The following is a 16,267-nucleotide window of genomic DNA, read 5'->3' as shown; positions in this document are numbered from 1 at the left end:
GAAGAAAATATACTTACCTTACTTCCTTCTTCCTCCTTCCTCGGCCGCGGCCCGTCGTCACTTCCTGGCTCTGCAATCATTCCTGGGAGCTGAACGTCATCGCTCCCAGGAATCATTGCGCCTGCACCGGCCCCAACGTCAGTTCCGGGGCGCGCGCGTCATCCCCTTCTAAACAGCTTCTGGGCATGCCCAGAAGCTGTGGAGGGATGACGCGCGCGCCCCAGAATTGACGGGGCCGGCGCAGGGCATCGTGGGACCGAAGAAGGCGGAAGAGGACGCAGAAGAGGACACGCTGGCTTCAAGCTGCCCACATCTGAGATGGCAGCGCTGGACAAGACTTTTTCAAGGTAAGTATTTGTCCTAACAGGTAAGTGCAACCCGGGACAGATCAGAGGCTAGCCATTGTGGAATGTACTAGCCCTGACTGTCCCGGGGGTATTTAAAAAAAAAAAAAAAAATTCCAGGGTGGAACTCCGCTTTAAGCCAAAAGGGAAAAAAAGAGAAAACCAAACAAACATGCCAGTTATATTTGTTTGTTTGTGTAGCACCCTCCTAGTTCGGTAGGTACTAGGTAAAAGCATCTGTTGCTCCTGCTGCTTATCAGGGGAGCCTGATCTATTAGTTTGCCTGTCAGTGTGATTCACTGGGTCTGAGGGAGTGTCCCCACTGTGTCCAATGAGGGAGCTTGTTGGACAGTGGAGGAAACCCACCCAGTGGCACATCGTGTTTTATGGCAGTCCCAGTGGGAGGGCATTCCTGCAATCCATCCTGGGATTGACCATAAATACAGAGGGGGCATGTGACAGGGAAGCAGAGTCCCAGGAGGAGGCAGGCAGCTGGTCTCTCCTCCTGCAGGTGTGAGGAAAGTGGTTCAGGGGGTTGGCCTAGTGAACCAGGAGTGTGGAGCTGAGCTGCAGAGGATCCAGAGTGCTGACAGTGGACCTGGTGGCAGAGTCTCTCAGGAAAAACAGTATCGTGAGTACTCAGGGATTTGCCGCAGGGTCTGGCTAGGAAAGGGGACCACTCCAGAGTAGTCAGGGGATCAAGGAGCCAGCTCACACAGGAAGTTTGACAATGAAGGGGGTGCCGTGTAGTTGACCCTGAAGAATAGGAACAAAGGGGGTGCCAGGAAGGGCCCTGAAGATTGTTCTGCAGTACAGTACAGTTTACCTCAGGAAGTTCACTCAATTCTACTTCACTGCTTGTGACAAGGTGAAGCAGCGGCCTAAACGTGACTAGCGGTATACAGTGCTATTCAGCTTTACTCAGCATTAATCAGTCGTGCCAGCTAATTGTGCATAGTTATACAAGTTGGAGTATCCCACTCATTCCCTTCTCCCATCCAAGTTGTCAATAAAAACACAAAAACCAAAGCTACTGGACTGTTTCCTGACTGAGCTTAAAACACTTGGGAAAATGTTGAACTGTCATGCTGTTGCTAATGGTAATCCAGGGGAACCGTATCCAGCAGCTCCCAAGGGAGTAGTGCTACATTTTGGTTTTCTCTTTTTTTTTTTTTTTTTCACCATTCTGCTAAATCTTTTGTGAATTAGTACTGCTTGGACCATGATGAAGGGGATGTACCCCGAAAGCTTGTCCTGAAAAATTGTATGTTAATTACATAGTTACATAGTTAGTCAGGTTGAAAAAAGACACAAGTCCATCGGGTTCAACCATAAAAACTAAAAAACAGTATTGAAAACCCAACCATACAATCCCATATACACAATCCTATACCCGTTGTTGATCCAGAGGAAGGCAAAAATAAACCCCAGCAAAGCATGATCCAATTTGCTACAGCAGGGGAAAAAAATTCCTTCCTGATCTCCTGAGAGGCAATCGGATATTCCCTGGATCAACTTTACCGAAAAAAAAATGTTAGTACCCATTTATATTATGTACACCTAGGAAAGAATCCAGACCCTTTTTAAAGCAATCTAGTGAGCTGGCCAGAACCACCTCTGGAGGGAGTCTATTCCACATTGTAGTGCAAATAAAACTATCATGGACAGTACTCAGTTGTCTCCAGATTAATAAATGTATCCATGTAGAGCTCCCCTAGATCCTAGGTTTATAATAATAAATGAAAGTGAGAAGTAGATTGTAAGCTCTAACACTCCTGATTCCTACTGTATTCAATTGTATTGTAATTGTACTGTCTGCCCTTATGATGTAAAACGCTGTGTAAACTGTTGGTGCTATATAAATCCTGTATAATAATAATACGTACAGGGGCATTAAGGCACTGTCTGTCCCGCACTAGCTCCACAGGTGCCACACTAGTCTCCCCATATTTTTGCAAATGTATTCAGGCATTCCCACTGCTGATAGGTAAAAAATTTTAACCAAAGAAGAAACATATTTAAGCTCTCTAATCCACTGTGCTACAGGCCAGGGGATTGGAAAAGAATGTATTTAAAGGTGTTTTTTTTTTTTTTTTTTACTTTGTTCTGTTTTTATACCAATTTTTATTTTTTGTACCCTCCACTACCTTGTAAGTAAGTACAGAGTAAAACAAATCCTCTCATCCCCTCTCCCAAGCAGTGCATACTCCTTTACTTTATCCCCCTGCCACTCCTTTCAGCTGCCAAAGAGCAGGAAAATCCACCTGCATAATATACTGTATACTGGTCTCTGAAGTCAAAGCTTACATAGGGTCAGGGCCGGATCTAGCCGGTCTGATGTGGGGGTGCAGTAAAAAATGTCAGGGGGCAGAGGAGGTCAGCAGTAAAGTGTATAGGAGGCAGTGTACAGTGGATAAGCAGGGCAGAGGATAGGATCAGCAGTTTGTAGGGCAGTGTACAGAGGCCATTACTTTGTAGGCCAGTGTACAGTGGTTTACCAGGGCACTATACAGGGGTTAGCAGGGCAGAGTATAAGAGGTCAGCAGGGGAGTGTACAAGAATCCGGACAGAGGTCAGCAGTGCAGAGGACAGGGGGTCAGCAGGATGGGGGACAGGGGTCCTCTTGACAATACCCCACAGATTCTCTGTGGGATTTAGGTCAGGTGAGTTTGCGGGATACCATGATCATGAAACAAGGTATTGGTACTTTTGGCAGTGTGGGCAGGTGCCAAGTACTGCTGGAAAATGAAATCAGCATCTCCATAAAGTTGGTCAGCAGAGAAAAGTATAAAGTGCTCTTCAATTTCCTGGTAGAGGACTACGCTGACTTTGGAGGTCCAATGTGAAGTTTCCACAGTCAGTGATGAATTGGGGAGCCGTGTCATATGCTGGTGTTAGTCCATTTCAGTTCCAGATGAGATCTTAATAATGATTTGTACAGGGGCAAAATGAAATCACTCTCTCTGGAGTCCATACCCCTCCTAATACAAAAAAGGATTTTGCTTGCTTCAGGAACTGTAGCTTGGCATTGCATGCTGTTATTAAGCTTATGATCTGCTAGAACACCCACATCCTCCTCCACCCTTGATTCCCCCAGTTGCACTCCCCCTAGTATGTATGATGCATGCATATTCTTAGCCCCCAAGTGCACAACTTTACATTTATCAACATTAAACCTCATTGGCCACATAGTTGCCTAATTAAACAGTGCATTGAGATCAGCTTGTAAGTTGAAGACCTCCTGTAAGGACATTATTCCACTGCAAAGCTTGGTGTCATCTGCAAAGACTGAAATGGTACTTTTAATCCCAGACCCTATATCATTTACAAATGTATTAAAAAGCAAGGGTCTCAGCACTGAATCATGGATACACCAGTAATAATATTAGATATTATTACTGGTGTATCCAATATCCTCTCCATTCCTCCTGCTAGAATTAATCTCACCCTTCCCTCCAATCCCCTCCTCTCCACAAACCTCTCATCCCAATCACAAATACCTTGTAACCCCCCCCCCCCCCCCTTTGTGTTCAAAGTACAAATGTCCCTACCGTTAAGTTCCACCCCCTCCTGTCATAACTTCACTCCTCCATAGAGCAGATGTCCCAGGATCGCTAGATTGGACAGAACACACACTAATTGATTACCAGCCCCCTATGTCCTCCAAGGGCCACTTATCTCCCGGCAGCAGGAAATGTGGGTAGGGGGCCATAAACAAACTGTGTACAGTCCAATGTAAGCATGATCCATTGACATCTGATCCATGGAGGAGCGCAGCTATGACAGGAAGAAGGGAAAACTCAGCACAAGCACGCACTTCCCCTTATCTCACTCCTCTATGCTGCTGTCACGTCTTTCCAGACCCTTTAGTTAAATGCACTAGGATGACTCCACCCCCCTGTCCCGGCCCTGAGTGCAGGGATGGGGAGAGGAGCTCAGTGGGCCAGACTCAATGTTGTCCAAGGAAGGTATCGGTCTGGGGGGGTACAACTGAAATTGGAGGGGGGGGGCAGCCCACACCAGCAACCCCCCCCCCCCAGATCTGGCCATGCACAGACATATAGACTCTCACACTTTGGCAGCACTAATGTTTGGTAATTGGCCCTGCATTATCCCAAGGAGTAAGCCCCATGCTGCTCTATACCCAGAAGGACTTGATGGTGTTGAGATCGGAACTCTGTTTTGGCCAAACCATCACATGCGGGACTCCTTGTTCTTCTTTACATCTAAGATAGTTCTTAATGACATTGGCTGCATGTTTGGGGTTGTTTTCCTGCTGCAGAATAATTGGGGCCAATTACACACCTCCCTGATGTATGGCATGATGGATAAGTCTCTCCCTGATTTTCTCAGCATTGAGGACACCATTGATCCTGACCAAATCTCCAACTCCATTTGCAGAAATGCAGCCCCAAACTTGCTAGGAACCTCAACCATGTTTTACGGTTGCCTGCAGACACTCATTATTGTACCGTACTCCAGCCCTTCGCCAATAAATTATCTCTTGCTACAGCCAAATATTTCACATTTTGACTCGTCAGTCCAGAGCACCTGCTGCCATTTTTCTGCACACCAGTTCCTATGTTTTCATGCATAGGACATGGAAACAAGGCTAAGCGACTCAACTATGCACAAAAACATGGGAACTGTGGTGCAGTTGATAAAAATAAACTATTAAGAGTCCTTTCACACGAACGATCCGATCAGATCTGCCTGGCAGTTTTTCAGGTAGACCTGATCGGATGCTCCATGCATCCCTATGGGGCAGCGGATATCAGCGGAGACCTCTCCACTGACACCCGTTACTATCCACTGCTGAGCAGGCGGATGACAGCTCTGTCTCCGCTCTGTGTGCGGAGACGGAGCTGTCAGATCCCCACTGTCCTCTATGGGGGAATCGGATGAGAACGGACCGCCTGTCCGTTCACATCCGATCCCATCCAATCCGATCAGCTGGACGGATGGAAAATAGGGTTTCCATCCATCTGGATTTCACTAATAGGATCGGATGTGAACGGACAGGCGGTCCGTTCTCATCCGATTCCCCCATAGAGGACAGTGGGGATCTGACAGCTCCGTCTCCGCACACAGAGCGGAGACAGAGCTGTCATCCGCCTGCTCAGCAGGGATCGACAGATCGATCCCTCACTGGGCAGAACGGACTCCGTCGGCGGATGCGGGCCATGTGAAAGGACCCTAACACTTCTATTTCTGAAAGCATTCTTAATTTACAGCATTTTTTCCACTCCTGCCTAAAACTTTTGCATAATACTGTATGTTGAGGCAGGCAGCATACCTGCTTTTTGAGACCACGCTGAAGCTGGCTGCATAGGATTATGTTTAACTCGGATAAGTGAAAAAATGTGTGAGCTTCTTTAGATTAGAACAAATGCAATGTTGATTGTATAGCAATTGCTGTCGTTGTGATTGATTTTACTTGTTTAAGTTGATCTTTAACTGGCCCCTGTATAATAAATCCTGTTTTAGCTCTGCAACAACTGTGAATAAACTGAAAAGCTCCGAAGTGTCTAGTTCAACCATTGATCTACAGCTTGGTCTCAGCCCAAAGACCCGCATGAGCAACAGATTCCGCCCAGAGTCAGTCATCACTCTAGTGACTTCAGGTGAGGGGGGTGCAGGTTTGAATAAAATCAAAAGGGACTGGGGGGGGATTTATCTTTTACATTCACTTAGGACAACATTTTGGCAATATCATTTTTGCACTGGCAGCTTCAAAATTACTTCGGTTTAAAAAATCTGCTTACTTTCAGTGATGAAGATAAGCTTTTAATTATTTTAAAGCTCTGTCCTCCTCCTCCCACCCCCCGGAAATCTAATTTCTTTCTTGTGTGATTGACTCGCTGGCTTTCTCGTAAGTCTGCACTAAGATACACTTTGGATTTAAAGAATATGTAAACCCAACATTTCATATTCCTGATATGTGCCTGCTATACCATGTACTTGTATGAAAAAGTATCCTGTTTTTCCTTTGTGTGAAATCCCTGGTGTTCTTGCCAGTCCCTCTGCTTTCCCAATAAAAACTGGCCACATTAGGTATGAGAATACAACGTGGTCAGTTTTCTAGGTATGCTGGGAACTGAGCCTGCTCTCCTCCAATTATCTGCTGACACCCCCTCCTGCACTGCCTTCCACTGGGAAGATCAGTGTGCTGCTGTTTCTCAGTCAGCTCTTATGCAACAGAGGATATATGATCACTTATAAAAATGGGGAAAAAATGTATTTATAATGTTATTTTCCTATCTATACACAAATAGTTGCCTTTCATTTCTATTTTAAATGGAATGGGTTGTTTTACAGTTTTTTTCAGGTATTTACCAAAACATATTCAAGCTATAGTTCTATAATGAATATGAGCTGAAAGTGCACACTCTTAGATTTAATTTGAGGGTATGTACATCCAAATCAGAGGAAGGGTTTAGGAATTACAGCTCTTAAGAATAGCCAACCCCGTTTTTTCAAGGGACCAAAAGTAGTTGGACAATTAAATCAAAAGCTGTTTCATGGCCAGGTGTGGGCTACTCTTTCGTAATTTCTTCATCAATTAAGCAGATAAAAGGTCTGGAGTTGATTCCAAGTGTGGTATTTGCATTTGGAATCTATTGCTTTGAACCTACATCATGCATTCAAAGGAGCTTTCCATGCAAGTGAAACGGGCCATTGTAAGGCTTCAAAAATGAAACATATCCATCAGAGAGAAATCAGCAACATTAGGAGTGGCCAAATCAACAGTTTGGTACATTCTCAGGAAAGAACGCACTGGTGAGCTCAGCAACATAAAAAGGCCCGGACGTCCACAGAGGACAACAGTGGTGGATGATCGCAGGATCCTCTCTATGGTAAAGAAAAACTCATTCACATCATCCAGACAAGTGAAGGGTCAACTCTCCTGGAGGTGGGCGAATGATTGTCTAAGTCAACAATCAAGAGAAGACTTCATGAAAAAGAGGGTTCACCACAAGGTGCAAACCATTTATAATTCTGAAGAATTGAAAAGCCAAATTAGAGACTTTGCCAATAAACATCTAAAAAGCCAGACCAGTCCTAGAAAAGCATTCTTTGGACAGATGAAACCAAGATTAATCTGTACCAGAACGATTGGAAGAAAAAAGTGTGGAGAAGGCTTGGAGCAGCTCATGATCCAAAGCACACAATGTCATCTGTAAAACATGGTGGAGGCAGTGTGATGGCATGGGCATGCATGGCTTCCAGTGGCACTGGGTCATTGGTGTTTATTGATGATGTCACAGAAGCAGCCGGATGAATTCTGAAGTGTTTAGAGATATACTGTCAGCCCAGATTCAACCAAATGCAGCAAAGTTGATTGGACCACGCTTCCCAGTACAGATGGATAATGATCCAAAACACACTGCAAAAGCAACTAAGGAGCTTTTGAAGGAAAAGAAGTGGAATATTCTGCAATGTCCGAGTCAATCATCTGATCTCAACCCAATTGAGCACGCATTTCACTTGCTAAAGTCAAAACTAAAGGCAGAAAGACACGCAAACAAAGAACAACTGAAGAGAGATGCAGTTAGAGCCTGGCAAAGCATCAGAAAGGAGGAAACCCAATCTTTGGTAATGTCCATGGGTTTCAGACTTCCGGCAGTCATTGCCAGTAAAGGATTCTCAACAAAATATTAAAAATTAACATTTTATTTATGATTACCGTATATTCATTTGTCCAGTTACATTTGAGCACCTGAAAATGGGGGGACTGTGTATAAAAATGGTTGCAGTTCCTCAAATTTGTACTTGATATTTGTTTAACCCCTTAAATTAAACCCAAAAGTCTGCACTTCATACTCATTTGGATTGTTTAATTTTAATGTTATTCTGGTGGCATACAGAGCAAAAAGTATGAAAATTGTACCTGTGTCCAAATGTATATGGACCTAACTGTATGCTGACATCAGTGGAGGCCTTTAAAATTATAGACACAAGGCAAAATTATGGTCTCAAGGCACCCCATTCTAAAATATAAAAAAATATTCTTATAGCTTTACACAATGTAGCAACATCAGACGTAGGACACCTAATGTTAGAGGTGATTTATTCTTCCAAAGCAAATACACTTTCTCTGTCGCTCATTGACAGACGTAGTCCTCGTTGATTAATAACAACTCGGGTTATACTGCCCTCTACAGGAGTAGGACTAGGCAGGAAAGAAAATGTTCTGGCCACACCCTAGGGGCAGTCCCAGAGGGTATATCCTCTCACTTCCTGCTACAGCAAATCAGTTTTTTTCTGTCTAGTTAGGAGTAAGGACCTAGATGCCTTGCTAGGATCTTCGGTCCTGGCAGGATTTTTTTCTTAGAAAGATTTTTTAGACAGCTTTTTTCTCCAGTGTTCCTGTGAGATCTTCAAGCAAGAAAGCTGGAACTGGGCGACGGGCTGGATGTTGAGATCCAGTGGTCACCCCAGTTCAGCGTACGAGCGCGTGCAGGCCATAGCTCCGCGCTGGGTCGGCCGCAACATAGTCCCACTGGACGGGGACTGACCCTGCGAGTTAAACGTCTCGCTTAAACGCCAATGACCATGAGTCACGGCGTCCGTATTGGTCGACAGCCCTCCCACCCCGGTGGAGAGGGGTACTGTCAGGAGTTGGCGCCCGCCTGGTTCCGGTATGGTGAGTAGTATGTTCCCCCTTTTCCCCCTGACGGGTTTGTGGTGAACGCGGGCCCCTCTCTAAATGGTAAGGATGGGTCTCCCCTCTATCCTATAACATGTCACAGATCCCCCTATTTGAGTGTGATTTTTGTGAACAAGAAACCAGGAGGCTTGGTTTGGGAGCTGACAATCTAATGTCATTTCAAAACTGTAAAGATGACTGAAGTCAGTGGCAGTACTAGAATATTACTGTGGTAGCATAAGGTATCCTACCTGTCAGAGGTGTTCACAGGGCGATGTCTATGCATGTATAACTGCAGTCCAGATCGCATTCCTCCAGCAAGGGCAGGCTGCCTTCCGACGGCCCACGGACCGCATGCGGCCCGCCAGGGTCCGGTACCGCCGGCCAGGCTGATCACCATCCAGGGTGAAGTTTGGGGGGCCGATGCACCCCCGCAGGCCGCTAGGCCGAATACAGCATCCCGCAGGCCGCTGCTAAGCTGCCGCTATCCTACAGGCCGCCGCCATTGTCTTGCAGAGCACACGAGGCCGCCATATTGGCGTAGCCTCGTGTCTCCAGCATGGGGGCGGCCATGTTTGAGGTGACCAAACACCTCGTGGAGCCAGAGGGAGGCGCCGGAAGGCGTGTTAAGGGGCGGAGCCGCCTCCTTTACCCAGGAAAAAGGGCCAAAGACTTCCTGTCTGTAACAGGACAGCACTGAGCAAGCTGATGAAAACTTCTGTGCATCAGGGATGAGCCTTGGGGTCTCTCTCTCTCTCTCTCTCTCTCTCTCTCTGTGGGGTCCAAAAAGGCAGGTAACACTGAGGGGCGCTGTTGCGACTGGGGGATACAAAAAAAAAAAAATAAAGTTTTTTACTTTGTCATTTTTTTTTTTCGCTGGCAAATGTCTTGTATAATCATTGACCCTGCCGCATAGGTATCCCCACCTGATCCCCTCAAGGTGGCCGCAGGACCCTCCAGTACCCCACTTGTTTTTAATGCATTATCGGCAGTTTTGGAGTCTTTGGTATCCCGGGTGGAGGTGGCCTGTCAGGGACGGGGGTCAAGAAGCGACCCCCGCCTACCCCCATTTTTTATCTGATACTTCAGATACAGATTCGGAGCTGGTCAATGCAGCTGCAGGTCCCTCTTATGGGGCTGTTGTCTCAGGTAATGTCTCCTCAGCAGTGAGGAGAACGTTTCTGCCTCCGCCATAGCACAAGAGTGGTGGATGCACTAGTTGTGTCAGTCCGGGAAACCTTTAGTCTTGAGGTTACACCGGCAGAGGTAGCTGAGACTGAAATTCTTTTTTTGTACTTGTTAGCCTACCAAAAGGGCGAAGGATTTTCCTTTACCCAAATGGGGTCGTTTTGAAACGAACCCCTGTTATTTCCTAACGCATGGCTAGGCGCTATCCGTTTGAGGAATTCCTCTTTAAAGGATAGACAGTACCACCTGCTGTCTTGCCACAGACTGTTAGGATGAAGAGGACCTCGTAACCAGCGAGGACCTTCCCTTTCTGCTCATAAAGAGTTGTTCCTTCTGCGAGGGCGGGCGATAAGGCGAAACCCTCCAAAGCCTTCAGAGGGTTTTTCAAAGGGCGCTGGTCGGCTAAACAAAAAGTCCGGCTCAGCCAAGCCTGAAGAATACAGCCTGATGCGCCCCTACCCATCTCTGGGGTGGGGGGATGTCTTCACCGGTTTCCAGATCCATGGCTTGCCAGAACCCCGGACTAAGGGGTTCGCAAAGTCATACGGTCAGGATACAGGATCGAGTTTCGATCACTTCCACCGGTACGATTCTTCCCTTCTAACATTGAACGGTTTCAGGGGTTCTATTCAAACCTGTTCACAATGCCCAGGAAAGAGGGCAAGGTGCGTCCAATTCTGGACTTGGGGAAAGATGGAGTCCATCTGAACAGTGGTGGCCTCCCTGCATCAGGGGGAGTTCCTGGCGTCCATAGACATTTAGAATGCCTATCCTTATATCCCCATCATCGCAGGACATCAGCGTTTTCTTTGCTTTCCCAAAGATCATCCCTGGTTCCCACCAGGAGACTGAACTATCTGGGCCTAATGTTGGATACATCCTGGGCAAGAAAGTTTCTCCTTGCGGAGAAACTCCAGAAGGTTCAGTCAACGATTCGGATGTTGCTGTCCGTCAATTGGCTGCGACTGATGGTGGCCTTCTTAGAGGCAGTACCGTATACCCAGTCTCATACCCAAATTCTCCTGAAGGAGATTTTTTTCTAATGGAATCAGAATTCCGATTTCCTGGACAATCGGATCCGGTTGAGCGAGCGGACCAGGAAGTCTCCGATGCTCAACCAGGGGAAGTCATTCCTTCCGATAGCATCCAGGTTACCAATAGGGTATCGGAACTGAGAGCGATCAGATTTTGTCTGATTTACTGGACCGAGCAGCTCTAGAGCAGCCCGATTCGGATCCAATCACACTATGCCACGGTCGTGACTTATGTCAAGAAAGGGGCACTTAGAGTGTCCTGGTGGCCATCGAAACGACTTGCATCTTTCATTGGACGGAACGGTTTGTTCCGGATCTCCCCGCAGTGTTCACTCCGGGGGTGGGAAATCGGCAGGCAGATTATTTCAGCCATCAGATTCTGGATCAAGGGGTATCGCCTCTTCATCCAGAGGTTTTTCACTAGCTGTCCCTTCATTGGGGCACCCCGGATGTGGATCTGTTGGCACCTTGGCTCAACAGGAAGGTGCGGAGGTTTGTAGCTCGCACCCGCGATTCTCTAGCGGACGCAGCAGAAACGCTGATCGCCCCGTGGGAGCAGTATCAGCAACGGCATGCCTTCCATCCTCTCAAGTTACTGCGGGAACTTCTTCGCAGGATAGAGGTGGAGGGAATTCCAGTTATTCTGGAAATTCCGGACTGACCTCGTCGAGCCTGGTACGCCGACTTGGTGAGGCTAGTCGCGGACGCTTCTTGGAGACTTCCTCTCAGGGAGGATTTGCGGTCTCAGGGACCGATCTTCCATCTTGCTTTACAATCGCTGGCTTAATGGCCTGGCCATTGAGACCCAGGTACTGAAGGACAAGGGAGTGTCAGCTTCAGTTATTCCTACCTCTAGTTAAAGCAAGGAAAGCGACTTCCAGCACATGGAAGTCTTATATGGCGTGGTGTGAATCTTTTGGATTTCCCCCACATACCTATTCGGTGACCCGAATCTTGGTCTGTCTGCAACAAGGGGTTGAGCAGAAACTGTCCTTGAGCACTATCAAGGGTCAGGTTTCAGCGTTAGCAATCTTCTTTCAGAAACCTTTGGCTAATCATTCCTTGGTGCGGAATTTCATCCAGGGGGTGCGACATCTGGCTCCGCCAGTGCGCGCACCCTTACCGCCTGGGATCTTAATTTAGTGTGGTCGGTTCTTCAGAAACTTCTCTTTGAAGATATTAGGGAGATTCCCTTGCTTACATTATCCCAGAAGGTGGCCTTCTTGGTGGCCATTACTTCTGCACGCAGGGTGTCAGAACTGGCCGCATTATCTTGACGTTCCCCATATCTGGTGGTTCATAGGGATAAGGTGGTTCTTCTTCCAGATCCATCCTTCCTAAGTGGTTTTCAGAGTTTTCATCTGAGTAAAAATATTGTGTTAATTTCCCCGTGTCCTAAGACTAGCCATCCTTGGGAGTTTGCATTACACTCCTTGGATGGGGTTCAGAAGGATACACTTGACTACTACGAACTTGTTTTCGTAAGACGGACTCACTTTTTGTGATCACGGATAGCCCTTGAAGGGGGTTGCCTGTGTCTGCCGCGACCATATCTAGATGGACCAGTCAGACGGTGGTACAGGCTTATTCTATTAAGGGTCGGAATCCTCCGTTCCCTGTTAAGGCGCACTCTACTCGGGCGCCTAGTGTCTCCTGGGTCTTCCGCCATCAGGCGTCAGCGATCCAGGTTTTCAAGGCGATGACTTGATCGTCGGTTCATACCTTTACAACATTTTATAAAGTTGATGTGATGGCATCGTCAGATGCCTCTTTTGGCCACAAGGTTCTGCAGGCCGCAATCTGAGGAGACTGTTGGTCTACCTCAAGGGTTTGTTGGGTGTTTCACTTAGGTCTCATCTTTTTGCTCGATGAGTCTTTGATGCTTCTGGTTGGCTCCGGTTGGGCCTTCTGGATTTTGATTTCTGTTATCCCACCCCTCATTTGTGGTACTGCTTTGGGACGTCCCGAGTTGTTATTAATCAACGAGGACTACATCTGTCAATGAGCGACAGAGAAAAATGGATTTTTGTAAAATCTTACCGTAAAATCCTTTTCTCTTAAGCTCATTGACAGACGTAGTACCCGCCCCTCTGTTTTTTGAGTTGGGTTGGGTTAAATTCTCTAAACACTGCTTTGTGACATAACTGATTTGCTGTAGCAGGAAGTGAGAGGATATACCCTCTGGGACTGCCCCTAGGGTGTGGCCAGAACATTTTCTTTCCTGTCTAGTCCTACTCCTGTAGAGGGCAGTATAACCCGAGTTGATATTAATCAACGAGGACTACGTCTGTCAATGAGCTTAAGAGAAAAGGATTTTACGGTAAGATTTTACAAAAATCCATTTTTTGCACACTGGTACTGGCTAGTATTCCAATGTTTCTCTTCTCCATCGGTCAGCTAATGTCACCCCAGTGCTGACAAAAAGGGGCACAAGAGGGTCAAACAAGGATGCTGTGGAGGCAACAGATCTCCTCCTTATAAACTGATGTCGTCATTGGCTGTTAAGATGCCAGTGTCTAGAACAGTGGTTCTTAACCTGGGTTCGATCGAACCCCAGGGGTTCGGTGAGTCAGTCTCCGGGGTTCGGCGGGGGGGGGGGGGTGCAAAGGGGCAATTGCTCCCCCCGAGAAAATATTACTGATTGTGAGGCCGAGCGCACCCCGGGAAATCAGAGCTGCGGTCGGGACAACTCACAGCCATTACACATAGACACTTGACACTCCGCCCCCTGTACCTCCCCCAGCAGGTTTCCAGCCTATCTCCTGCAGGCTGCTTGCTGCGCGAGTGGGCGGGATGGGGATGTACCTGACCACAGAGATCGCCCCCGCCTGGAAGAGGGAAGTGTGAGCAGCTGAGCAGAGGGAGCCGAGTGAATGTTCCTGGAGGTAGGCTCAGCTAGCTGTACATGGTGGATTCGTTTACAAGGAACTCTATGCTACGTCTGCTGAGTTACTGCAGCTTAGCATAGAGGTGCTGTTAGCTGACAGATGGAAATGCATGTCCTTTTCATTTAGCTCAATAAAGCATTGTGAATACCCCCTGGTGTGTGCCCTCGCCCTCCTGATACCCCATGGTATGCCCCCCAAACACCTCCCCAAAGTGTGTTCCTCTTGACACCCCATGCTATGTCCTCCCAACCCCCCCAGTGTGTGCCCTCCTGATACCCCATGGTATGCCCTCCCAAACCCCCCCCCCCCAGTGTATGTCCTCCTGATACCCCATGGAATGCCCTCCCAACACCTCCCCCCAGTGTGTTCCCTCCTGACACCCCATGGTATGTCCTCCCAGCCCCCCCAGTGTGTGCCCTCCTGATACCCCATAGTATGCCCTCCCAACACCTCCCCCCTCAGTGTGTTCTCTCCTGACACCCTATGGTATGCCCTCCCAACCCCCCCACCCCAGTGTGTGCCCTCCTGATACCCCATAGTATGCCCTCCCAACACCTCCCCCCTCAGTGTGTTCTCTCCTGACACCCTATGGTATGCCCTCCCAACCCCCCCCACCCCAGTGTGTGCCCTCCTGACACCCCATGTTTTAATGGTTTTGTTCTTAATGGTTTTGTTTTTTGAGATACAGTCGCCAACACTTGCAGGGAGGCCCCAGCGAGATTTGAACTCGCGACCCCTGGTTTACAAGACCAGTGCTCTAACCCCTGAGCTATGGAGCCTTTTTTTTTTTTTTTTTTTTTTTTTTTATGGTTTTGTTCATTATGCGCACCTATGTATAAATATATATCTAAATATATACCTATGTTTTGAATTTGAAAAAATCATGTTTTATTTTATCAATTAAGAAGGGTTCGGTGAGTGCGCATATGAAACTGGTGGGGTTCAGTACCTCCAACAAGGTTAAGAACCACTGGTCTAGAAAGTCATAATTGTGCATAATAAAAACCTGCAGCTTTGTGTAACTAAAAGGCAGGCCTGATCCACCTGCTGGCTTGCTTACAATTTTAATTTGTAGGCACCCCTGGGTGCTTGGGCAACCTGGTTAAAAAAAGGCTGGCCTAGCTAGTGGAGTTAGGATTGCGATTGCAGGTAATGCAGTATGAGTGTGGGGAAGAGCGTCCACATAATCCAATCCAAATCCAATCCAAATAATCACATAATCACTTCTTCCTGATGCTTCAATAAAGATATCCCTTTTTTTAGGCCAATAATAAAAAACACACAATACCTGGCTTCAGTGTTACCCCAATGAGACAATGGGGTTCATTTACTAAAACTGGAGAGTGTAAAACTTGGCGCAGCTCTGAAGAGAAACCAATCAGCTTCCAGTTTTTTTTTTTTTTTTTTTATGTCAAAGCTTAATTGAAGTTAGTAGCTGATTGGCTACCATGCACCAAGCTGCACCAGATTTTGCACTCTGCAGTTAAAGTAAATCATCCCCATTGACTGCCAGTTCTCTACTAGGGGGAGCAAATAAAAAAAAAAGCATAATGGATTGGTCGCTATGAGCAAAACCGATTTTAATTCCTGTTTTTTTGTTTGTAGATCTGTTGGATAACCTCTTGCCAAAAAAGACACACATATCAGACTCTATGAAGTTATTACCAAAGGTCAGGAGGTCAAATTCCCTCATCTCAGCCACTGCAGAGGACACTTCTGAAGAGACACATTAGAAGGTTGGTAAAGATTTAAAAAGTTAATACTGTATGTATCGTTGTGGAGGGGAGAGTTAAAACCTCCAGTTAGACTTACCAGTAATGGTGTTTCTGGCAGTCTTACAGAACGGTACACCTGAGAGAAGATAGGCTCCTCCCTACAAGAAAACACAATCAAGAAACAGCTGTTAACCTTCCCTCATCCCTACGTTATACATAAAGTAACTCCTTAACCACTTTGCCACTGCTCACTAGAGCTCTAGTGGTTCGTTATCGTCTGGCGACGTAGACCTTCTTCGCCAGACACTCCCCTTTCTCGGCGGCACGTGCGCGCCGCCGGAGGCTCGCTTCCGCTGTATTCAGTCACAGCGGGAGTCGGGCCAGGGGAGGAGCAGCGGCGATCGCTGCTCCTCTTCCTCGATCGTTGGGGAATCGAATCTGGAGATCC

The 16,267-nt window shown here is 47.1% G+C and overlaps 1 protein-coding gene across 1 annotated transcript in view; it reads left to right on the top strand.

Moving 5' to 3' along the window:
- Window positions 1-15,837, top strand: part of AGBL2 (AGBL carboxypeptidase 2) — a gene marked incomplete at its 3' end in the record, with an annotated part of 76,900 nt that extends 61,063 nt beyond the window's left edge. Inside the window, exons 20-21 of the mRNA XM_082270961.1 lie at window positions 5,832-5,968; window positions 15,710-15,837. Coding sequence (XP_082127087.1) covers window positions 5,832-5,968; window positions 15,710-15,837 — 265 coding nt within the window. The remainder of the gene's footprint in view (window positions 1-5,831; window positions 5,969-15,709) is intronic.
- Between the last annotated feature and the right edge of the window lie 430 nt (window positions 15,838-16,267).

Source organism: Pelophylax lessonae (assembly GCF_965119305.1).
Source record: "Pelophylax lessonae genome assembly, chromosome: 10".
Taxonomy (NCBI): domain Eukaryota; kingdom Metazoa; phylum Chordata; class Amphibia; order Anura; family Ranidae; genus Pelophylax; species Pelophylax lessonae.
The sequence above is the reverse complement of the archived record's forward strand: the minus strand, read 5'-3'. Positions and strand labels throughout refer to the sequence as shown.